The sequence below is a fragment of the Schistocerca piceifrons genome, chromosome X (assembly GCF_021461385.2).
Source record: "Schistocerca piceifrons isolate TAMUIC-IGC-003096 chromosome X, iqSchPice1.1, whole genome shotgun sequence".
Classification (NCBI taxonomy): domain Eukaryota; kingdom Metazoa; phylum Arthropoda; class Insecta; order Orthoptera; family Acrididae; genus Schistocerca; species Schistocerca piceifrons.
The window spans coordinates 286,608,180-286,633,972 of NC_060149.1; the positions used below are offsets into that span (position 1 = coordinate 286,608,180).

A 25,793-nucleotide genomic window follows, 5' to 3' on the forward strand; every position below is an offset into this window, starting at 1 on the left:
ATGACAAAGAAATTGAAGAAATGTATGACGAAATAAAAGAAATTATTCAGATAGTGAAGGGAGATGAAAATTTAATAGTCATGGGTGACTGGAATTCGGTAGTAGGAAAAGGGAGAGAAGGAAACGTAGTTGGTGAATTTGGATTGGGGATAAGAAATAAAAAAGGAAGCCACTTGGTAGAATTTTGCACAGAGCACAACTTAATCATAGCTAACACTTGGTTCAAGAATCATAAAAGAAGGTTGTATACATGGAAGAAGCCTGGAGATACTGACAGATTTCAGATAGATTATATAATGGTAAGACAGAGATTTAGGTACCAGGTTTTAAATTGTAAGACATTTCCAGGGGCAGATGTGGACTCTGACCACAATCTATTGGTTATGAACTGTAGATTAAAACTGAAGAAACTGCAAAAAGGTGGGAATTTAAGGAGATGGGACCTGGATAAACTGAAAGAACCAGAGGTTCTACAGAGTTTCAGGGAGAGCATAAGGGAACAATTGACAGGAATGGGGGAAAGAAATACAGTAGAAGAAGAAAGGGTAGTTTTGAGGAATGAAGTAGTGAAGGCAGCAGAGGATCAAGTAGATAAAAAAAAGAGGGCTAGTAGAAATCCTTGGGTAACAGAAGAAATATTGAATTTAATTGATGAAAGGAGAAAATATAAAAATGCAGTAAATGAAGCAGGCAAAAAGGAATACAAACGTCTCAAAAATGAGATCGACAGGAAGTGCAAAATGGCTAAGCAGGGATGGCTAGAGGACAAATGTAAGGATGTAGACGCTTATCTCACTAGGGGTAAGATAGATACTGCCTACAGGAAAATTAAAGAGACCTTTGGAGATAAGAGACACACTTGTTTGAACTTCAAGAGCTCAGATGGAAACCCAGTTCTAAGCAAAGAAGGGAAAGCAGAAAGGTGGAAGGAGTATATAGGGGGTCTATACAACGGCGATGTACTTGAGGACAATATTATGGAAATGGAAGAGGATGTAGATGATGATGAAATGGGAGATACGATACTACGTGAAGAGCTTGACAGAGCACTGAAAGACGAGTCGAAACAAGGCTCCCGGAGTAGACAACATTCCATTGGAACTTCTGACAGCCTTGGGAGAGCCAGTCCTGACAAAACTCTACCATCTGGTGAGCAAGATGTATGAAACAGGCGAAATACCCTCAGACTTCAAGTAGAATATAATAATTCCAATCCCAAAGAAAGCATGTGTTGACAGATGTGAAAATTACCGAACAATCAGTTTAATAAGTCACAGCTGCAAAATACAGACGCAAATTCTTTACAGACGAATGGAAAAACAAGTAGAAGCCGACCTCGGGGAAGATCAGTTTGGATTCCGTAGAAATGTTGGAACACGTGAGGCAATACTGACCCTACGACTTATCTTAGAGAATAGATTAAGGAAAGGCGAAGCTACGTTTCTAGCATTTGTAGACTTAGAGAAAGCTTTTGACAATGTTGACTGGAAAACTCTCTTTCAAATTCTGAAGGTGGTAGGGGTAAAATACAGGGAGCGAAAGGCGATTTACAATTTGTACAGAACCCAGATGGCAGTTATAAGAGTCTAGTAACATCAAAGGGAAGCAGTGGTTGGGAAGGGAGTGAGACAGGGTTGTAGCCTCTCCCCGATGTTATTCAATCTGTATATTGAGCAAGCAGTGAAGGAAACAAAAGAAAAATTTGGAGTAGGTATTAAAATCCATGGAGAAGAAATAAAAACTTTGAGGTTCGCCGATGACATTGTAATTCTGTCAGAGACAGCAAAGGACTTGGAAGAGCAGTTGAATGGAATGGATAGTGTCTTGAAAGGAGGATATAAGATGAACATCAACAAAAGCAAAACGAGGATAATGGAATGTAGTCTAATTAAGTCGTGTGATGCTGAGGGAATTAGATTAGGAAATGAGACACTTAAAGTAGTAAATGAGTTTTGCTATTTGGGGAGCAAAATAACTGATGATGGTCGAAGTAGAGAGGATATAAAATGTAGACTGGCAATGGCAAGGAAAGCGTTTCTGAAGAAGAGAAATTTGTTAACATTGAGTATAGATTTAAGTGTCGGGAAGTTATTTCTGAAAGTATTTGTATGGAGTGTAGCCATGTATGGAAGTGAAACATGGACGATAAATAGTTTGGACAAGAAGAGAATAGAAGCTTTTGAAATGTGGTGCTACAGAAGAGTGCTGAAGATTAGATGGGTAGATCACATAACTAATGAGGAAGTATTGAATAGGATTGGGGAGAAGAGAAGTTTGTGGCACAACTTGATTAGAAGAAGGGATGGGTTGGTAGGACATGTTCCGAGGCATCAAGGGATCACCAATTTAGTATTGGAGGGCAGCGTGGAGGGTAAAAATCATAGAGGGAGACCAAGAGATGAATACACTAAGCAGATTCAGAAGGATGTAGGTTGCAGTAGGTACTGGGAGATGAAGAACCTTGCACAGGATAGAGTAGCATGGAGAGCTGCATCAAACCAGTCTCAGGACTGAAGACCACAACAACAACAACAACAACATTTAAAAACATTTTAGTAAAGTCAGCCCTTAATTAATTCCGGAATAATTACCAGGTTTGCCAAAAGTATTGTTTGTATGACTATATCTGTTAATTTCATTATTTAAACAAATAATTCGGCATAACCTTTATAGTAGAAGAAACTATTAAAAAAGGAGGAATTTTTCAGTGTATTCAGTTAATTGACTGAGTTATGTTTTAATTGTAATTTCTGTAACTTAAATATCAAACAATGTATAGTTTCAGTGCCTGTTATTGTGATGATATATAAAGGACAAAGTTTTGGTCCCTACATAGCCAGTTCACAGCTGATGTTCAGACGGGAATTGTGTGTTAGTTAAATTGATAAAAATGCATCAACTTGACAGTGGAATAAGTGTAACACAAATAGGCCATGTGTTAGATCAAGTAATGACAGTGTCTGTTCAATTTATTTGAGAAATAGTGTCACACATACCTTAGTATTCTACAAGAACTGTGAACTGTGTGGTTAGGTTTTTACTGCTCATAGATGTTCAATGGCAAACTATTGTAGCAATATGCTGATGTTTGCCTATTAATGAGGCTTATCACATTTACCAATAGTGAACTGGCCATGTAACTGTGTAATACTGGGTGGTTGTGAACAATGAAAGCAAAGAACTGTCGGCTACATCATTTACATTAGTCAGTGTTGAACTTCCACGCCCCATTTTCAGCCAGTGTAACAATGCAGTACATCGACACCCAGTACTATCAATGACGAAATAAAGCAGGTGAACGTATAATTGCTGATGACGTTATCAATAAAATGACTATTCATGTAGATAAATTGGATTATGCAGAATTGTGAACATTGTAAAATTGATCATAGCAAAAATTGCATTAAGATTGTTCACTTTACAGCCAATGCTAACATTTGAAGCTTTTCATCTGTCAAATGTCTCCCATGCTTTTAAATTGTGGGTGACAGTGAAGTGACACTGCAGCTACTCAATTGCAGAATTTGTACAAAACTGTTCTGCTGTATTAGCAACAGTGAGCTCAGCTGTTAACCATTTTTCATACTGTAGGTCTATCTATTTGTTGTTAATGATATGGCTATCAAGATTACATCTTATTCAATATGCACATCTTTCAGAATCAAAAAGTTTCTCATAAATAGATACTCTATGTGCTGAATAATGTGCTTCTTTTTTTAAAGGATTAAATAATTATTACTCTCTTGACACAAAAAAGACTGTAGTTACATAAATTTTTCTTTGAAGTTGCTCTAAGAAACTCTGGATTTTATCTTCATAGGACTAGTTGAACCCCAGGACTGTTGCAATATTCTCATTTGTCTGGAATACTTTCTGCGGGACTATACAGCATTTTGATTTCTTGTCAGTCTCATTTTATGCAGAATTTAAGTTTTGGTTGATGTGAATTATTACGGATTATATTCCACTTCAAAGAAAATAAAAAGAGTAAACTTCAGAACAGAAAACAGGAAAATCTTCTAAAGGATTCAACATGGTAACTTTCCTGTAACATTTTACTGCCATTAACAATTATGTTAGAACTATTTGTTTGCTCCTTTCTACGTTTCTAAATTTGTGTTGAGGAATTTCATAGTTGTCAAGATTTTAGATCTTTCCTTGTTTGATACAGATTTTTAGTAATATTTTCATTATATTTCTCATCATTTTTGGTCTCTTCCAATTTTTTATGATCAATAACAGTTGCCATAACAGCACTTCTTATTTACATTGCAGGTGAGCAATCTTAACTTATACAGACTGGGACGGAGGAAAGTGTTTGGAGAAAGTATGATTGCTACAAAGTTTGAGCCTCATGATAACTGGTTGCCACCATGTTACTATGTTCCTCGTGAATTGGAACAAGCTCTTGTGGAAGCTGGTATTCCTGCTAGTCACTGGAACCGTGCTGATATACCTAACTTATTACCGTTGTCACGTGAGGAGATATGTGAGCTTGTTAGAGAACGCTGCAATCAGTTTCAGCGTTGTAGAGATTGTGATGAAGGTGAAGTGTCCATACGTGCAGAAGAGTATGACAGTGTTGATAAAATGCCGTGCTTCATTCCTTATAACCTGATAACACAACATAGTATTCCAGACAAGAGTGTAGCTGACTGTGTGGAAGCGCTTATTGGAGCATATCTCATTGCATGTGGGCCAAGAGGTGCCCTGCTTTTCATGGCATGGTTAGGAATTTGTGTTCTTCCAAGAGAAGAAATTATTTTGAAAAGCAGTAGTCCAAACCTCACTCCTGAGGAGAGACCGGTTGGTAGTTTAAAACCAGCATTTGTATGTGAAGACAGTGATGGGACTGCTGTCTGGAAGCAGGTATTATTATAGACTTTACATATTTATCACTTTACTTTAGGATACTTGTTTAGCTGAGTAATTTGATTAACAAGATGAAGTAAATGATTTCAATAAACATCCACAGAAAGAATAGTGTATTTGCAATAATTAAAGAGACCACTACAGTATTAATGAAAGGCTTTGACATCTAACAATACACCATTAAATTAGATTCTGTAACTTCCAGTATGTAGTTCCCAATTTCTTTGTAGTATGGGTTTGTAAAATAATGTTTCATACAATATTTTACTATACTGTTCACAGCATATTAATTTGTTTATTACATACAGGTGAGATATGGCACATTGCAGTCACCTCCATCACCACTTCTCAGGAATGTCTCAAATCCAGAGCGGAAGTTGGAAGCCTTACTTGATGGATATGATGTATTTGAACAAAAAATTCAGTATAAATTTCGTGATAGGAGTTACTTGCTACAGTCACTCACACATGCTTCCTACTCACCAAACAGACTTACAGATTGTTACCAAAGGCTTGAATTCCTTGGAGATGCTGTTCTGGGTAATATATTTTGGCTTTATCTGAAGTGTAAGGAATTTTAATTTAGTTATTAATCTCAAGTTATTCTCTTCAACGTGATCATATGAGAATCAGAAAACATCCATTTCCTTGCATATTTCCTGTAACACACAATAATTAATTGTGTGTGTGTGGTTTTTTTCCCCTCATAACTGTAGATTGTAATTATCTGTCAAATATGATAAGGAAATAATTATTCTCTTAGGTCAGAAAATAGATACAAGCAGTGGCCATGCTGAATGTTAAAATATTTGAATCAATGCAGCTTTGTAACGCTGAACATGCTCAACTAGTTGATTTTAATGACATAAAGAAGCAGAAACACACTTATCTTTGAGAGATTCAGAAGTAATACAGCAGTACAAATTACTATGTATAATATTGCACAAACTGCACTTCATTTGATTTTTAACAGTAATGTAGCACCCTGGGGGTAGGACACTAGAGGGTGGTGGTTCGAGGTCATGAGGTTGACAGAGCAAAATGTAGGAATGTGGATAACGCTGAATCAGAGATTAGATGCCTGTCTGAATCCTGGAGGTATTACTAAGAAAAATATTAAAGCACCAACAAACATTTATTGTCCACAAAATATGACAGTTGAGATACTGACATTTGGGTGGCCAGTGATGGCTGGGCTGGAGGACATCGGCCACCGCAGTATGCTTGAGTCAGCATAGGTTTGCTGCCAGTAGTGGTGCCAACTCAGCTACAATGACAACACGAGGCTGGCAACCTTGCCTGTGTTAGCATACAGTCACACCCATGCCAAGTGAGGCTACACACAGCTTCTGGAGATGATGGCGAGGGCTCCTGTGACCCTGTCGTATACTACACATGAGGAAGTCATCTACTAACTGTGCTCAGAGTACAAGAAGTCATGCAGAGAAGTGCTGTGGCCATGCGCTAGGAGAGAGACCAGCAGCATCAAAGTCTGCCACAGTAATGAGAGGTGAGAGGCAGCAGTGACACGCCTCCACGATGATGAATAATAATCTGGTAGCAGGCTCTGCTAGTTAAGCTTCCAGAAGGCATGCTGGATGGTGACAGCCATAGCTCCCAGTCAGTCTTAACTCATGGTTGGTGTTGCAGCTCACAGAATTTACTGCTCCAAAGAAAATGTAAAGCAACTAAATGAGCAGGGAATAGACTGATGTAGGCCTCCTGTCCTGGCTGGACAGCTGCAGAACTGAATAGAAATCTGCCAGAACATAAGTAGTATTTGTGAAGGATGGGCTCATGGGTTCAACTGCTGTGAGGCTGGAATGACATCATTCACCCTTCTTTTCTTGTGCGGGCAGCAGCTGAAATGTATCCAAACTTCACCTTTCATGTAGTGGGCGTATTATGCAGTCATTGTGCTGAATAGTTGTTATTGTGTCCTGCTTCAGCTTTCTTGTGACACTTTGTGCAGTCACCATTATGACATTATCTCTCTGTTGCCTTGATGCTATTCAGTTACATTGCTGGATAGGGTGCTCAGCTCATTCCGTGTTTGCTGCTGCACAACCAGCAGTCCTTTCATGCTGGGATTCCACCTGGCCATTGACCCATTTTGCCTTGATGCTTATGTCAACTGGGAAGGTCTTTTATTTTCTTCTGGCTGCACCAAGCATACTATTATGCTGTACTACAATCCCCCAGCCTTTAAGAAATCCCACTCAAATTTCCTCAGGTGCCTCTGAAATAGTCTTAACATACATGCACAGAATACAATTACATACAATGGTCGTGGTTCCTCTCATTCTGTCTAGTTCAAATCACATGGTTACTGAATTATACTCTTAATTCTAAAACCTTATTTTATTATACACTGTTCAGGGAAGTCATATTCTTACAAGGGCACATCTCCTCTGATTTACTGTTTATACACTAATACAATCATTTTTCACACACCACTCACAATCACACTATAATTCACAATCTCATGTACTGTTCCTCACTTAACATAATTCATTACTCTAATTCTTTCTTAATTATTCTTACTTCTATTAGCAAACCTCTTGACTGGTATTTGACATGCTGGGGGTTCTGGAAGGGGTACAGTTTTTCACTTACAATAGATGTAGGCCACACAAAACATAACCAGAACCACCATAGTGCTAAAAAGTGTGATACTTACAGTGTATGCTCAGCCATTGCTTCTCACAATTCTGTTGTATGTGTTGAAATATTTGCTCCATAATGAACTGTCCCTTTTCCAATGCTATGAATTCATCTGTAGAATGTAAGTGGTATGGTTTGAACGTCTCATTTAGGGAGGTTAGGTTTTGGCTCCTAACACATATATCAGTTTTTCCATCCCACACAAAAAGTAGAATATGTTGGTTTTGTGACAGTCATTCGAATGACAGTGACAGAGGGATGGAATGTTGCACCTGCTATGACACAGGTCGTGCCATTGACTAACATCCTGCTATCTTATAACTTGATCTTTTTCTTGCCTGTGGGCTTCCTTTGCTCATAACAGTTTACTGTTATCACCTATGGAGAAAATATCAAGTACACACAATGCATGCCTACTTTCTGAAACCAAGGTTGTGGCAATAAAACTTCCCTCTCACATTTGGCTACTTTTGTCATATACTAAACAGTTGTACATCACATGCCTGCACACTACTCTGAAGGGTCCTAGTCAAGCTGACAGTAAGAATCTCACTTTGGCAGCCCTGGCATTATTGCATAGGTTTCTTTCTGTTGTGGCACCAGTAACACTTCTTGTGACTTTACTTGTGCCAATTTACCCATAGCGTTTGCATCATTTCCTTCCTGCTTTCAAAAAAGTGTGCATATTCCAGTCACTTTCTTAGACATACAGCTTGACAGGTACCCTGTGTCGTTATCATTATAACACTATCAAGGCAGAAGAAACCAGAAACACAACATACCATAATAACGAGACATGTGGCATACCCCAAATGTATCATAACCGTGACACACACAATATAAAGTATCTCACATATTGCTGATGACACCACTTCACAAATTTATGTCACTCAGTCATTCTGCCATGTGGTCTAAACATATGCAACATGTCTAGTATTTCTTTATCGTGGACTTTTAATCTCTCTTATTTTTCTTCTGCACTGGTGAAGACACTGGCACTTTCAGCAAAGTGTCTACTGCTCCTTTAAACTCCAGTCTACACCTGCTTTACATAGCTTCTTGAACACCTCATCCAATCATTGTATGTGCTCCTCCATGATTTTAGAAAACACAATTATATCTTCAAGATAAATTGTACGCTGTTTTGGTTTTAATCCTCTAAGTACTCCATCAAACAACCTTTGGAAAATGGCTTGCGCATTCTTGAGACCAAACAGCATTCTACAATGTTAGTAATGACCCAATGGGACCGTAAATATGGTCTTGTTCCATCTTCTGTAACTACTTCCAAATGGTGAGAACCACTTTTGAAATCCATCATAAATTACACTGATTCAACTTGTTGAGAATGTCAGTTATGGTTGATGTAGGATATGCATTGGTGCTAGTATTTGCATTCAGATACCTGTAGTCACAACAAAAAAATCTATACTTTCTTGTACCATGCAATGACTTTTTGATGACAATGATAAGAACTGTACCCCATGGGCTATCACTATGTTCAGTAATGCTATCAGTCAACTGCTAGTCGATAAATTCCTCCATTATTGCTTGCTGATGGTCCTCTGTATGGTTTTCTGTATTCTGGAGCATCATTATCTGTTGGTATTTTCTGTTCTGTGGCTGGTGTTACTGGTAACGACATCCCAGCAGGGTAAATAGCTCCGTAAATCACAATAACGAAGCTTCCACCGCTTCCTTCTAAATGTTTCACGTTGTCACATAATGGAGATGCCTTGATGGTTTGCTCATGGCAAAGGTCTCCAGTAGACCAATCCAAATCATCCTCCTCTAGGATATCTAACTTGGCAGCTAGTACACCATTTGACAGAGTTACCCTGCCCATGCCAAAATTATCTATCCTTGCCAGAACCATATAATTACCATATGTTTCTCTTTCTCTTACATGTACTGACCTTCTACATACAAAACAGTGTGATTTATCTAGCTAATCATTGCATTCCATTGGCTCTACAACACACAATACTTCACTTTGTAAATCAGTACCCACACTTGGGCAGGCTAACTATCTTGTGCCTCTTAGTACTTTCCCATGAGACTTGATCTTCAGTGCATGCATCTGCAGTTTATTTGGTACCACCTTCATGATTGGCGAACCTTGCAGTGATGTAGCACTTGCAGTAGACGTGCCCAGTGGAAATGATGTTCCAGTGAGTTCGATTGTATACTGTGAAAGGTCAATTTCTGCATGATGCTTATCCAGAAAATAAAGTCTTAGGGTTGCACAATACTCCTTACTGACATGTGGCAACACTTCCACATTCTCCTGAAATCCTCGTGTTCCAATGCTAAAACTGAGCAGTGTTGCCTCTCCAATGGTGTCATGTCATTGTTGGCTACCCCACGTGACCTATATTGTGGATGAGGTCTATATAGGTTCAGACTAATGACTAATACGTGAGCCCCTGTGTCCATCGTTCCTTTCCTCTTACTATGCCCAACAAGCAGCATTCTGTCTTTGCATCTGTTTTTGCAGTATTTCATTTTACTAGGAATGCTGTACAACAGTTGAGGCATTCCCTTTGTTATGTAATATATGCTTGTCCCGATGTTGTCTATCCTGTATCCTACTTTGACAGTCACACTTCTGGTGCCCTACTTCCCCACATTTGTAACACTGAAGTTGCTGGCTTTTGAATGTGGCCCATATGCACATGCCATAACATTTCACCTCTGTGGGGAACCTAATAGCAGCAACAAAATCACATGGCTTTTCCATTCTGACCATTTTAGATATATCAGCTAATAGTCTCTGTGAGAAGTGAAGAAATAGGTGAATTCAACAAGGGTTTTTGCCTCTTCTGACTCAGGTGTACTTTACCACTCTTGGCCTGTAAGGTGTCTACCTGATTTTGTAACATGACATTACTTTCTAATAATGCATCTACTTGCACCTTCAGAAGCTCAACTGCTTCATGCATTATTGCCACATGTATTTCCAGGTTTTGTGTCGCCTCCATCTGACAAATATAAGGGGCGTTCAATAAGGTACGAAGCTGAGGCATAATTACAGCCATTCACCGTCTTGTGTCACAGTGGGACAAGTGTCTCAACAGCCAGGGTCAATACTTCTAATTTACAGGTACTGATTTCTGTAATTATTCCTTTGGCTCGTTTCTTTTTGAACGCCCCTTATACACAAATTGTGAGGGATTACTGCTGCAAGTATACAGCTAGAGACACTCCAAAATTAATCTTCATGCCTTATCATGGCCCAACGAGATTCAGAGCATTGCTGCGCATCATGGCCAACCATTGTACAAGTATCACATGTAACTGGCACTATGTCATTCATAGCAACATTGGCTCAGGTAAATTATAATCTTGACATCTAATAGGTTAACCTTCCGATAGGCATGTGTATGTGTCAGATATGCAGCAACAATGTTTGTTACCTTTTCTTGGAAAGCAGCAAGGAGGGAAATCCCCCCTTTGTTCTGGCCGCCTCATTTGACCCTACCCTACATCAGTCCTGACCGCTGCATGCTATGATAAACAGCAAGCTAGTAACACGTGTTTCTTATATGAGGAATACGTGCGACCCTCTATGTGAGTTTTTAACTTTTCATTTTCCATTATTTATTGTTAAGTTTTTAATGCTTATTGGTAATTTAAAGTAGTGTACATCGTGAATTTGTGTGTGTCTCGAATCAACAATGAAATTAAACTGTGTGTCAGATATGCGTGACCTTCAATGCTTGCGTCATGTTATTTATTCAGTTTCATTTCATATTTGTTTCCTAGGGACTATTGGGGACAGAGAAATGTATAATTTAAACCAGGGCCGGCCAAACGCTGCACAGTGTGCAGACGTGCGGAAGTGCTGCACATGTGCGCCAGCAAGCGACAGCGACATCTGTTATTAGACATGTGTCCTAAATGAACGGCGGCGGCGCAAGAGCGCAACTTACCCAGTCTCGTTTACCCCTGGTAACCGAAACCTTAACAGAGAAGTACTGAGAAATGGCAGGTACTGAGAAAAAGCAAAGGACGGGAGATCTACGTTCTCAGTCGTTTAAAAATGACTGGGAACTGCAATTCTTTTTTGTAACTGTTGGTGAAAACTCACAATGTTTGCTGTGCCACCGAATAATAGGCGGCCAGCGTAAGTTTTCAATTGAAAGACACTACGATACATATCACAAAGACGAGTGTAGTGTATTCAACAGTGAAGAACGGCAAGCAAAATTAAATGTCCTTAAGAAAGTGGATGAGGCACATCAACTGGATTATCATTTCTCATGACCAGTGGTAAACGTGTTTGGATTTATTCCTTATATAATTAAAAATTATTGTTTACGAACTGTGCATTATTGCCTCATTCTGCTCCATGTTACATTATCATCAGGAATGTTGGTCATTAAACCGATTGTTCCTATGTATACTTACATTTAGGTTTTTTTTTTTTTTTGTTTTTTTTTTTTTTTTTTTTTTAATGTGTGAAGGGCTACGCTCAAAACTGAAGTCGATAAAACATAACATTCATCTAATTGTCGGTTATTGTGCAGATTTCAGTCGGAACTGATGAAAGATGTAGCAATAATGGTATTGAAATAACAGGTGATCATCAAGAGGTCTGTGGTTATGATTCTGTTCAGAGGTCAGTTAGAGAGAAATTATGTGGGTGTAACTGAAGGCACCGAGAATTAGTTATAGGAAACCTTGCATTAATTTAATGTTATTTGAAATCATGAATAAGGTTCGTTGAAAGTCGCTAAGTGCTCTCTCTCTTAAATACTAGATCAAAAACATTACACGTATTTACGTGCCGTCAGTCAAGCTTCCTTAATAAAAACCCACGGTTGTTAACTGTATTACTTGTCTTACTGGGTTAAACTGTTAACGTAAAAGTAGACATCTCAATGAGTAGACTGTGACAGTATTTTAAATGTTTAATACGCGAAATACTCTCCCATGGTTGGCTTGCAAGCTGTGGAAAGAGCACTAGAATGCGCCGGTACAGAGTATCCCAGCAAGTGGATAAAGCAACATCTGTGCGTAGAAACATGCACTACATGAATGCTGACGGCTGCGGCGTGCACACTGTGACCCGGAAGTTGCTCATGTGCAGGAGCACCGCACGTGTGCAGAATTTCTGGCTGGCCCTGATTTAAACAATACTTTGGATGTTGAAGCTGTGATAAATGCAATTCTGCGTGATACCGATGATGAGGATGATTGGGACAACAGTTTTGTAGAGGACAGTGACATTGATGAAGAAGAGCACATATCGGAAAGAGATGGAGATTCTGATATGGAAATGAGTGCTCAGTCCAGCTCAGAAGAAGATGAAGATGAGAGCACCAAATTAACATTTCAAACTATTCAAAGGAAAAGGAAAAATTTAATCAAGGTTTGGTCATGGCAAAAAAAGCCAAGGAACAGGCATAGTGAGGTAAACAAAATATTTTTCTTCATCTGCCCAGAGTAATTGGACCTGTGAAAAACGTGACTAATATTCTAGATTCATGGAAATGCCTCATCTCTGACACAATGATTCAACATATTGTAAAAAATACCACGAAATTTATTCTTAGAATACAAAATAACTATTCTCATTCAAGGGACACTCAACAGACAGACACAGTGGAAATGAAAGCCTTATTTGCGCTGCTTTATCTCACTGGGTTGTACCACGTGAATCGTCTGAATCTCGACAACTTGTGGCAGATGGATGACTTCCTAACCATCATGAGTATAAAAAGATTTTAGTTCTTAATGTGATCTATTTGTTTTAATGATGTGGAAACAAGAGAAGAACGAAGAAAAATTGACTTCCTATAAGAATTATTTTTGAAGAATTTGTTGGGAACCACCAAAAATGCTATTCACTTGGTGAAAATGTCACAATCGATGAAAAACTTGAGGCTTTTTCTGGGGGAGATGCGGTTTCATACAATATATGGTCCCCCCTCCCCCCCCCCCCCACCCCCCAAAGAAAAAGAAAAAAAAAAAGCAAATATGGCATAAAAATTTATGCTTTAGTCAACTCTCAGCTATTTTATACATATAATATGGAAATATACTCAGGAACCCAACCAGAAGGTCCATTTAGTGAAAGCAATAAACCTTCTGATGTTATGAAAAGATGAGCAGCACCCATTCTCTACAGTGGGAGAAATATCACGGCCAACAATTGGTTTACAGATTACAATTTGGTAAAGGAATTGGCATAAAAAAGGCACATTATGTTAAAATAAGCCTCAGATTCATCAATAATTCACAGTGACCAGAAAGCGAGAGCCCTGCTCAAATCTGTTTGGTTTTTACAAAGAGGCAACACTTGTTTCATACGTGCCAAAAAAGAACAAGAATGTTTTGTTGGCATCCAACCTTCACAATGATGGATCAAAAGAAACTGGAAATTATAACTTTTTATAATCACAAAAAAGGTGGTGTTGACACTGTCAACAAACTTTGTGGGTCTTTCAGTGCTGCGAGAAACAAAGCAATGGCCTCTGGTGGTGTTTTTTGATAAACGTTGCTGCCATAAATTCATTTATAATCTGGAAAGGAAACACCAGCAATAATCTCAAGAGAAGAAAATATCTCAGATATTTTTCAAACAGACTTGTGCAGTAACATGTAAAAAGGAGAAGTACTAAAGTAACTGGAGACCTCCGCACAAAAGTTTTAAATGTGTTGCACACAGACGATGAGCACCAACAGCAACAAAGAAGAGGAGAAGAAGATCAGTGTCAGGACCCTCTGAAGAAAAGTTGTAGGCCATGTTTAGTCAGTAAGAAAACAAGAATCACCTGTTTCAAATGTGAAATATATGGACAGTTTATTTGTTTACAGCATTCAAAAAATCTTCGTAATGATTGTATTTCAACTTCTAAATAACCACACATTTCAAATATGAGATATATAGACGGTATGATGTTTACATCATTCAAGAAATGTTCGCATTGATTGTATTTCAATGTCTAAATAACTTTAGTATATTGAGAAACCAAAATTTCAAGCATAATCCTGTATAAATTCGACATTCACACACGGAAAGTAAGTATCATTACTTCGAGAAGCTGTGGGAAGAAAATGTGTGTTTTGAAACATAACTTTATTTTCAAATAAATTTTTTATCTTGCTTTTGTTTGTATAACTTATGAATAATACCCAATATTACGTTTATGATAAAAATTTAGTGTTTAAAAAGACATAAAGTTTATTAACAACAAGTGGTATCTGCGAGATACGTGCGACCGTCCTTGTCAGACTAGAAGGCATGCCTATTGGAAGGTTAAAAGTGCCATTCTCTATAGTTGCCTTTAAATTTTGATAGGTCAGCAGGCTCCTGCAGCTTCACAAAAGTCACTTTTGTATTTCGGGGAATGTCTCGCCTAGCATACATGGCCATAACACACAAAACAAAAGGACAGTCGAAGATGCACTCATAGGTGAGGCTACAGTTGGAACACTGCAACCAGCTAATCCTCCAATGTCAGATGCCGTCCTACACCAACACTCCTGACACCTAATGAACTGTCCTCGGAGTAGGATGCTACAGTGAGTGGTAGTTTGAAGTCAGGAGGTCAGTGGAGCAACACCCAAGAATCTTGGTAATGCCATCGCTGAGGGAAATGCCTGTCTGAAGCCTGTAGGCATTATTAAAGTAGTATTCAGACAGTTGTTCTTCCCGCGAACCATACGCGACTGGAACAGGAAAGGGAAGTAATGACAGTGGCACGTAAAGTGCCCTCCGCCACACACCGTTGGGTGGCTTGCGGAGTATAAATCTAGATGTAGATGTAGTCAGGATAGGCTCACTGCCACCTGTGGTGCCAACTCAGCTACAGTGACAACATGAGGCTGGCAACCTTGCCTGTGATAGCATACAGCCGTGCCCAAGCCAAGTGAGGCTGCACATACCTCCAGAAGATGATGGTCACGGCTCCCATGACCATGTTGTAGACTACATATAGGGAAGGCAATTACTAGCTCAGCTCTGACTGTGCAAAGTCATGCAGAGAAGTACTGTAGCCTCAGCGTAGGGGAGAAACCAATAGCATTGATGTCTGCCACAGGAACAAGGGGTGAGTGGCAGCAATATCACACCTCCACATAGCAGATGATGATCTGCTACCAAGCTCTGCTATTTAAGCCTCCAGGAGGCCTGCTGGATGGTGGCAGCCACAGCCCCTCATCAGTCTTGACCCTGTAGCCAGCACTGCAGCTCACAGCATCTTAAGTCCCTCCAGACTGTACCTGCTGCTCTGTAGAAGATGTAAGGCTACTAGATGAGTAGAGGAGTGACTGGCTTAGGCCTCCCTTCCCAGCTGGATGGCTGCAAAACTAAATAGAACTCCACCAGAACAGAAGCAGTATTTATGAGGGAGGGGCTTGTGTGCACTGCTAGTGCACATCATCCGGCCCGCTTTTCTTGTTCAGTCAGCAGCTGAAAGATGTCCAAAATCTGCCGTTCAGGAGTGGTAGTGGGTGTATTGTGCAGAGTCAGTGTGCTGAATAGTTTTTATTGCATCCAACATAGACCTTCTTGCAACACTTCGTGCATTCACCATTATGATTATATCTCTGTCGCAATGATTTCATCAGCTTGGGTACCTAGCTGTTTCAGTGTGTTGCAATTACTTCCATGTTTGCTGCTGCTCCATCACTAGTCTCACTGGAATTTCTCATGGCCAGTGACCCATTTTGCACTACACCTTATATTGCCAGGGAAGATCTTTGAAGTTTTTCTGCTTGCACCAAGTATACTATTCTGCCATACTAAAGTAATTTTGCATTGACAGGACTGACTGTAGACCTCTGGTACATAGCCGAGTGGAGGGTCTGAATCGGAGCCTCTGATGGTTCTCCGACTGTTTAGGCTGCAGATTCATCGACTTGCACCATAGGAGGGTGCGGTTTCAGGTTCTGCTTAATAGGTTAGGGGTCCATTACACAGGTAGCGAGGGCTGTGTGGAGTGGAGTGGAGTGGAGTGGAGTGGAGTGGAGTGGAGTGGACAGTTTTTTTAGGTTAGAGGGTCTCAAAAAGTACTGAAAGAGCTTCAGTCTCAAAGGGTGCAGGGCAAACGAGGTGAGGGTAGTCTTGGGAACAATTGGTATTGTAGTTGTAAAGTGTCATTGCCATATTGGGAGAGAACCAGAACTCCAAGCATTAATAGAAAGCACTGAAACTCAAATCATTATAGGTACTAAAAGCTGGCTACAGCCGGAGTTAAGTTTAACTGAATTTTTTACAAAGGACATAATGGTGTTCAGAGAAGATAGATTAAATACAGTTGGAACTGGAGTGCTTACTGCTGTTAGAAGTTGTTCACTTTATAGTGAAGCTGAAGGGAATTGTTCCTTTTAGTATGGATAGAGGCTATACCTGGAAACCAAAATAAATTAATAATTGGTTTCTTTTACCAACTCCTCTACTTAAATGATACAGTTCCTGAACAGCCGAAAGAAAACTTGAGTCCCATTTCAAATAGGTACCCCTCTCATACAATTTTAATTAGTGGTGACTTCAGTTTATCCTTGACATGTTGGCAAAAATACTTGTTTAAAGTGGGGTAGTCATGAAACTTCATCCAAAATCATACTGAATACTTTCACTGAAAATTAATTTGAACAGTTAGTTCAAAAGCCCACTTGAGATGTGAGTGATTGGGAAAACATAACTGACCTCATAGCAGCAAATATTCATGACCAAATAGGGAGTCACGTATAATAGAAGTGATATCTGGCATTCCACAAGGAAATGTTATGGGCTCCTGCTCTTCCTAATGGGTATAAATGATATAGGAGGCAATTTGAGCAGCCCTCTTACATTGTTTGCAAATGTTGCTGTCATTTACTATCTAGTAATGTCACCAGAAGATCAGTGCAAACTGCAAAATAATTTGGACAACATACCTGTATCTGTATGGTGTGAAAGGTGGCAATTGGCTCTGAATAATGAAAAGTGTGAGGTCATTCACATGAACACAATAAGAAGTCCGTTAAATTTCGGTTGCACAATAAATCACAGAGACCTAAGTAGTCAAGTAAATACTTACGAATTACAATTATGAATAACTTAGATTGGAATTATGTTTTGGGGAAACTGTTTTGTTGGCAGAACACTTCGAACAGTGCTTAACAACTCACAAGCAGAGACCTTATTGAGTGCATGGGGGGGGGGGGGGGGGGGGGGGGAATGCTCGTGAACACTGGGGTTGAAACAACATGTGAGAAATGCCAACTGTAAAATGGGGGAGAGCCAGTTGTGTCACCTAAGCAGCGACATCTAGTCGCCACTGTGTTGGTTTCCCAAGGTGACATTATCCAAGTGGCCTGTGGGGGCAGGGGGGGGGGGGGAGGGAGTGGGCTGAGTGGTGGGGCCCAACAATAGACTGGTGGTCAAGAGAAACACTTTATTACTTTCAGTGACACATTCCTCCACCGTCAATGTGGCTGCAGCTAGCGACATTCAGTTCTCTCGTTGTCTGGCATAGTCATGGCAGTGTGGTAGTACTACTAGGCTCTGAATGCCACTGTCACAAAATTCACAGTTATTTATACTGCTTCAGGGTGCATTTGTTGCAATATTATCCAGTGCCTGGTTAGTGGCTCACAATAAGGATTTAGCCCTGCTGCGGTGACACCTTTCTGCCCGCTCCAGCTATTACCTCTGTGTGGTGCAGGTTTTGCAGGGCACGGCTAGCCCATCTCACAATCCTTTTGCGTACTTACTGCTATAACGTGCACGTCACCACATTGCTCTTACCACCAAGCAGTAGCTAATGCAACTTTCCATAGGGGTTTCTTACAAATGCGTACAAGTTTCACTTAAGACTAGGTAGCAATGCTACATTGCCCCCTCTGCCGGGAAGACCCAGATCCTCGGGTCTTGCGCAAGATTGGTTCTCCACTGTAAATTACTTCAACCATTGATTTACAAAATAAAATGCACTCCCAAGATTATACTTGGCTAAATATACATTTCTTATACTACATTAGACTCTGTGGCTGCTTGTTTGAACTTTTTCAGCATGTCCATTGCTTAATGTAACTGTACCCACTGCACTTCTTTGCCCCTTACATGGCTTTCTGTATGCTTCCTATTTTCCTTAAGGGTAACAAATTCTTTTCTTTATCAAAAAAAAATACTCTACATCTCACACTTGGGGGATCCAGTGTACTGGAACCTGGATTACCCATGAATTGGGTTGTTGAACGGCTCTTCATCTCAAGTTAAAGCTATGCAAAACAAAATCAGAGTCACCTTGGCACTTGGCTGTGAAACACACGATATCAGGGTTACCCATCATATACCATCCTGATACTGTTAAATGCGCTGCATTAGTTGCTCAGCAGTGATCTGCCCATCCTGTGCCGCTATCATCTGATTCAGAGAGTTAACTAGACTTGGTTTTTTGGTATCATTTATTAATGTAAGGTTATGTTTAGGAAACATCTCCAAAGGTTTGTCTGTCCAATATAGCTGCAGTTGTGTTATATTTAAGTGATTAATTCCCATCATTGTAGCTGATAAATAAAATGGTGGTCCTGTAATATCACATATGCTTCCATTAATTAACAAACCACTACCACTTAGCTCCATGCATTTCACTCCATGAGCTACCCTTGTTCATAACAAGTTGCCACCATCACTACTATATCATTATACACCCAGTATACCTCATATAGATGCACTTATTATAAGTATGCCTTCAGTTCCATTGCCTGTTTGTGGCATGGTTGACCATCTGCCTTGACCCTGAGCAATTGCATGACATGCATTTCCTCCCTCTGTATCTCACGAGTAGGACATACAGCTGTATCTCACGAGTAGGACATACAGTGACTGCCCCATTTTGCATTGTTGTAGTTCTCTCTCTGCCATTACCACATGCCAGTCCCCATCTTCAGTTATCAGCAACACACCACCCTCTTTTATCTGCTCAAACTTCCCCACTGTTTCTAACCTTGCCAGATAGTTGTGTACTGTGTAACACCTAAATGATGTGTGTATGTCTGCCACTGATACTGTCACTGAAATGCACAACTGCGCACTATCCATTATCACTTTCATAGTTCCCCCGTGATAGTACTAAGGCAGGTGTTAACTGTTAGGCTCTGGTATTAACTGTAGTTCCAGCAATAGTTCTTTCTCCATCTTTCTAAATTCCTTCAGATATTGTTTGCGTGACAGTACCACCAGACTCAATTGGCTATGCAGTGACTGATGAATGGCTTCCTACAAGCTCATTAATTCCACTCTTGTGTCCCAGACACTATCCTCTAGTAATTGCCAAAACCTTATTAGCATTATCCTCCAATGCTTTCATTTGTGCTTGAATTCCCTGTAAATCCCTGTTTAGAATACTAGTAAATGCTCTGGCATAATCCAATACTTCCCTAGTTAGTTGTCAAAGCACATGTGCATTGTTCAGCTCGCCGCTCTCCAAACTCGCAAACTGTGTGGAATGCCACTCTACAGTCTCTCTATTCCCTTCTGCTAACTCTGTCATGGCTTCCTCTGTCCTGTTTAGCTCACTCAGGTCATTTGCATCAACTGTCCCAAAAAACTGTCTTGAGTATCCTTCCACCAACATCTAATCATGCTCTTTTCTTCCTGCTTCCTTTACACCCTGAATATGTTCCGTCGACCATGCATATGCTATGAGCAAATTCTTGTAATCCCCTTGACACCTTCCTAAGTACTCCATTACTGTGCACTGGCTGTTGTTAACCAGAGAATACCTCTTCCAGTATTCTTATTCATTCTGTAGTTCCCATACATTAAATGCCAGTCTTAGTGTCCATCTGCAACTGGACAAAACCGAAACTCATCCGTCCAGGTGATGATCTTGAGGACAGGGAGCATTATCATTTCCCCTCCTCCAGAAGCCTGCTGTCTCTGGTCAGCATCTCTCACATAAAAATTAAAGATAATCCTTACCCTAGCATATGCCTGTGATTGTACACAACACTACTTTAACCTCCTCCGGTTGCTGACTCTTCTGCTCCTTATTTTTTTTCTCTCTTCCTTGAGTCTACAGGTATTCCTCTTAGGATCAGTTCTGATGCTCCCTTGAACTTTTATGTCAGACATTTACAGTCGTTGACCTTGTTGGGAATTGTAGCTTCACATTTACAGCTGATGTGGTTTCAATTACATGGTATAGGATGTGATATCATGTCATGAACGTTTTTGTTTTTCCTTCCTGACTATATGGACTTGACAACATCACCCACTAGACCACCTTGTATGGCCCCCCTTGTGTTGAGGTAAAGTTCACATGCACTTCACTGACACCCCTGTCTCTCCAATGCCTTGGTGTATGCTTTTTAGACTCTATTCCAAACTTCTCTCACCATTCCTGCAAACTCTTGGACTAATTCTCCATTCATGTTCCCTTCAACTTAATTATATCAGTCGACGACAATACCTTTTTACCATACATCACCTCAAATGGCAACAACCCTGTGCTAGTGCGTACTTTCAAATTATACGCACTCATCAAAATAGATAAATATGTATCCCAGTCCATATGGATGAAGTTGATGTAATCCTCCTGATTGTTCGACGAACCCACTCTGTCCTTCTGTTTGACTGGGGATCAAGCAGACTAGTTCTTAATTTTTTCACTCTTGACAACTAACGTGACTCTTTTATCAGGTCCAACATGAAGTTCGTCCCTTTATCCATTATTATTGTGCTTGGCATCCCAAAGTTCAACATCCATGTAATCACCAACACTTGTGTGACTGTGACTGCTTCTGGTCTGGCATCGGCACCATCTCAGTAAAACGAGAGAAACATTCCATTACAGTCAGCATGAAACAGTTAACTGCTGGAGTTTGGTTAAACCATCGTAATACGTCCAGCCCAATAAACTGAAATAGTTTTGTTGCTTCTAGTGGTCTCTGTGGCAGTAACGTACTGATTGACATAGCTTTTCCTTCTTTTCCAGAAGTACTTTTCTGCCACCCTATGATTCATGGCTCTTCACCCACCACGGCTAGATAAAACATGATCGTGCCTCTCTATAACCATCTATTCCTTGAACTTTGCTGGTACTACCACTTGTGATCCCAGTCAAGCCTCCTTACTTAACAATCCCTCACACATGCTGAGCTGCTTACATTCTCTATCAGTACTCTGTGTTGCTTTCCACTCAGCAAGTTAGTGATACTGTGCTTGTATCGCTGCTACCTTCCTGGTTAGTGTGTCTGCATTTCCTTGTTTCTTCTCCAGTTTGTGGATTACTTTGTAATCAAATTCACTGAGTTTTAATGACCATCTTGTAAGTCTAGCAGATGGGTCCTTCAAACCTAGTAACCACTTCAAAGCAACATGATCAGTCACTACTTTAAATTTTCTCATGGAACAAACAGTTACATTGTCCAGATGCACTAAACATTGATGGGGCTGTAATCCCTTCAGTACTCCATCCGAAATGTTGCGCTCCATTTTTCAAGCCAAGCAGCATCCTCCTATATTGATAATGTCCACAAAGTACTGAAAAAGCAATCTTTGTTCTATCCTCTGCAATCGCCTCCAACTGATGGTAACCACTCCTCACATCCATCATCAAGAAATATTGGCACTGCCAAAGATTATCAATTGTTTCTGTGGTGTTTGGAATGGGTAAGTATCTTTGGTTGTCTTACTGTTCAAATGGTGTGTGGCGCTCCCACCTGCTTTTAATTCTTCGGTTGTTGATCGTCCTCGGTGTCGACATACTGCTTTCCTACGCTGGCTGAAAAATGTGTTGTGGATTCCGACACACATTACTGTAAATAATGTTGCCGACAAGTGCACAGTTGTGTGTCACAGTACTTTAATTTCAATGTTCACAGCCCCGCCAATAATACATAGTTAACGGCCAGTGCACTATTGTTTAACTTTTGATAAGCCTCATTAATAATTTGTAGGCAAACCTCCACATACTGCTACAATAGTTTCCTGTTGAACGTCTGTGAGCAGTAAAATCTAACTACAAAGTTCACAGTTCTTGAAGAATAATCAGGTACATATGGAGCAGACACTGTCACTGTTTTTACACATGGCCTAATTGTTTAACACTTATTCCACAGTTAATTTGCACCATTGTTGTTGTTCTAACCAGCACAGGTTACTCGTCAGAAACTCAGCTGTGGACTGACTGTCTCATGACCAAAAATCGGGCGCTTATATGTCATCACAATAATTGGTACTGAAACTACACATTGTTCGAAGTTGAATTTGCAGAAATTACAATTAAAACTTTACTCACTCACTTAACTGAATATATTGAAAAATTTCGTCTTTTTAACAGTTTCTTCTACTACGAGGTTTGGGCTGAATTATTTGTTTAAATCATGAAATTAACAAATATAGTAATGCAAACAATACTTCTGACAAAACTGTTAATTACTTTGGAATTAATGAAGGGCCGGTTTTGCTAACATGTTTTTGAATAAAGCTAAATAGATACTTCAAGATTGCCAGCATTTCGCCTTCCAAATGTTTACAGTTATTACAGAATTTATATTTGTTTATATGTCAACAATAGAATTTAAGTTACGAAACAGTCACTGATTTCACCCTATAACAAATGATACTAACTAGGAATAGTCAAAATAAATTAGAAAATCAAGCACAAAATTAGATCTGGTGCTATTTACTTTAAAACTGAGGGCCAGTCTTTCTCTTTTATGGAAATGCAGATTATATTCACTTATGTTAATGATAATTAGTTAAAAGTAACAAAATGAATTTAAGGAGACAAATGGCAAAACAAGAGGGGAATTAAAATTATCCCAGCTTACTTCGTCACAGGTGGTAGTGGCAGCAGAATCAATACTTCCTTGAACCGTCTGTAGTCTTTTTTGGTATGATTACAGTTCTCGCCCCCCCCATGGTCTACTACTCTCCTGTGTTATGCCATTGGCCAACTGCTGATTCATAAATTCTTTTAAAATCAACTGCAGGGTCTGCACTATTCTATATGGCTTTGTGTATGCCAGCACCTCATTCCCCATAGGATTCCTGTGTTGCACAACAGGCAATGCAGGCAATGGCTCATGTGGAAAGAACAGCTTTTGAAACTCAGACTCTTCCATATGCGCTCTCTTTGTTTCCTGCAAATGCTTAATCTTCTTATGCAAAGCAGTCTTAGTAACTTCCTGTGCCTTTTCACAGCTTACGTCTTTGCTGCAGCAATATTCCTTTTCCAGAATTTCTGACATTACTGCTAACATCCACTTCAGTCGCTTGACCTCCTTGGTGCTAAAATTATCCACATTGGTGGGTATTACCTTGCCTCCATCCTTTTCTTGTAAGTGTACAGCACTTCATCTTGCTAGACAATACACTGCATCCAATACAGCACTACGTTTCAGCAGGTCCACTAAATGCAACATACCAATTGGTAAGTCAGGCTCCACACAAGGCCACAGGGACTTTATGGTGCCACTCAACACACAATCCTGTGGGTCATGATGTTGATGGAGAAAGTCTAACCCAGGGCTTCACAGACAGTTTTTTTCTGTGAGCAGATGGTGAGCTCAGGCCTGTGAGCAGCAAGTACTGTTCCCCTACCATCATCACAAGGAACAGGTTGATGAGTTGTGTGGAGACTTGTGTAAATGAGGAAAGTGCTTTGAGGAATCTACACTGTCTTAATTTCTCTTGTCACATTGCAGATCACATTTCAACCTGCAGATCAGTACAAATTGGGTACTGGAAGTTTTTTTCATTTTCCCATTCACTTGCACTAAGAATCCTGGTTTATTTTCCAACACACCTGGTGCTCCCTCTGTAGACATGTATAGATTAGTAAATCCCATGACAGACCATATTTTCTACACTTTTTTCAATGCCCCTAAGAATGTCACATCCATTTGTGTGCCTGTGATATCTATGCTTTCATAAAGTGCTGAAGAATGTGTAACAAACACTTTACAAATTTCTGGAAGCTGGCTCTGAATGTCTGCCATAATTTGTGTGGGACATAAGAGTTTGATAACGACACCACACAAAACTCTTCTACCTGAACTGGACATAAATTTTGAGGCCAAGTATTCTTTCACCATTTGTGAAAGAGTGTAAGTTCACCATTTGTGAAAAAGTGCAAGGACTTTGCTAAAAGTAGTATAGTTTCGTACCTCATCTGAATGGCACAGTCACCTTAGTTTTCTTTCTCTTCTTCCTCCACCTCTTCACAGAGCTTCTTTTTAAGCTTTTTTAAAACTATTTGTCCACACTACGGCCCTTCACATTTTCCATTTGCAAATTCTTTTACATGGTAAGGCATTTAGTACCTTTGTAAAATGAAATTAGCGAATAGATTCAGTGTCTTATAATACAGTAAACATTTTGTATACCCATATTTTTGTATAGAGAAATAATATTCCTCATTCTGTGAATTGAAAAGCGAAAACATTGTCAGTGTTTCACAGTGCTAACTCATCATTACTGCTCTTAAATGACACCGCTGTCAAAACTGACCCTCCCCTATTTAATAGTTGGTGCTTCTCCCATGTTGTCATGAGCACATGGTGCGTGTGCATTTCTCTCCGCACGAAGATAATGCAATTTGTCTGCTTGCGAGGAAGAGTGTGTGCAGGCAAGAGTAGTCATGCTCAAAATCAGTGAGGTGTTAAGCCTTGTCTAACCCTAAAATCATGCTGTAGCCTTCACATATGTGAGACACCACTTCTATACCCTGCTTAATTTAGGCTGACTCCCATAGCTTCTCTACATCTACATCTACATGATTACTCTGCTATTCACAATAAAGTGCGTGGCAGAGGGTTCAATGAACCACCTTCAAGCTGTCTCTCTACCATTCCACTCTCGAACAGCGCCTGGGAAAAGCGTGCACTTAAATTTTTCTGTGTGAGCCCTGATTTCTCTTATTTTATTGTGATGATCATTTCTCCCTATGATGGTGGGTGCCAACAGAATGTTTTCGCAATCAGAGGAGAAAACTGGTGAATGAAATTTCATGAGAAGATCCCATCGCAATGAAAAATGCCTTTGTTTTAATGATTGCCACTCCAATTCACGTGTCATGTCTGTGGCACTATCTCCCCTACTTTGCAATAATACAAAATGAGCTGCCCTTCTTTGTATTTTTTCGATGTCATCCATCAGTCCCATCTGATGCGGATCCAACACCGCACAGCAATACTCCAGAATAGGACGGACAAGTATGGTGAAGCAGTCTCTTTAGTAGACCTGTTGCACCTTCTAAGTGTTCTGCCAATGAATCGCAGTCTTCGGTTGGCTCTACCCACGACATTATCCA

General features: G+C 39.9%; 1 protein-coding gene across 1 annotated transcript in view; it reads left to right on the forward strand.

Moving 5' to 3' along the window:
• The window catches only part of LOC124721826 (endoribonuclease Dcr-1-like), a 293,757-nt gene that overhangs the window by 250,524 nt on the left and 17,440 nt on the right, over positions 1 to 25,793 (forward strand). Inside the window, exons 21-22 of the mRNA XM_047246948.1 lie at positions 4,276 to 4,869; positions 5,181 to 5,412. Coding sequence (XP_047102904.1) covers positions 4,276 to 4,869; positions 5,181 to 5,412 — 826 coding nt within the window. The remainder of the gene's footprint in view (positions 1 to 4,275; positions 4,870 to 5,180; positions 5,413 to 25,793) is intronic.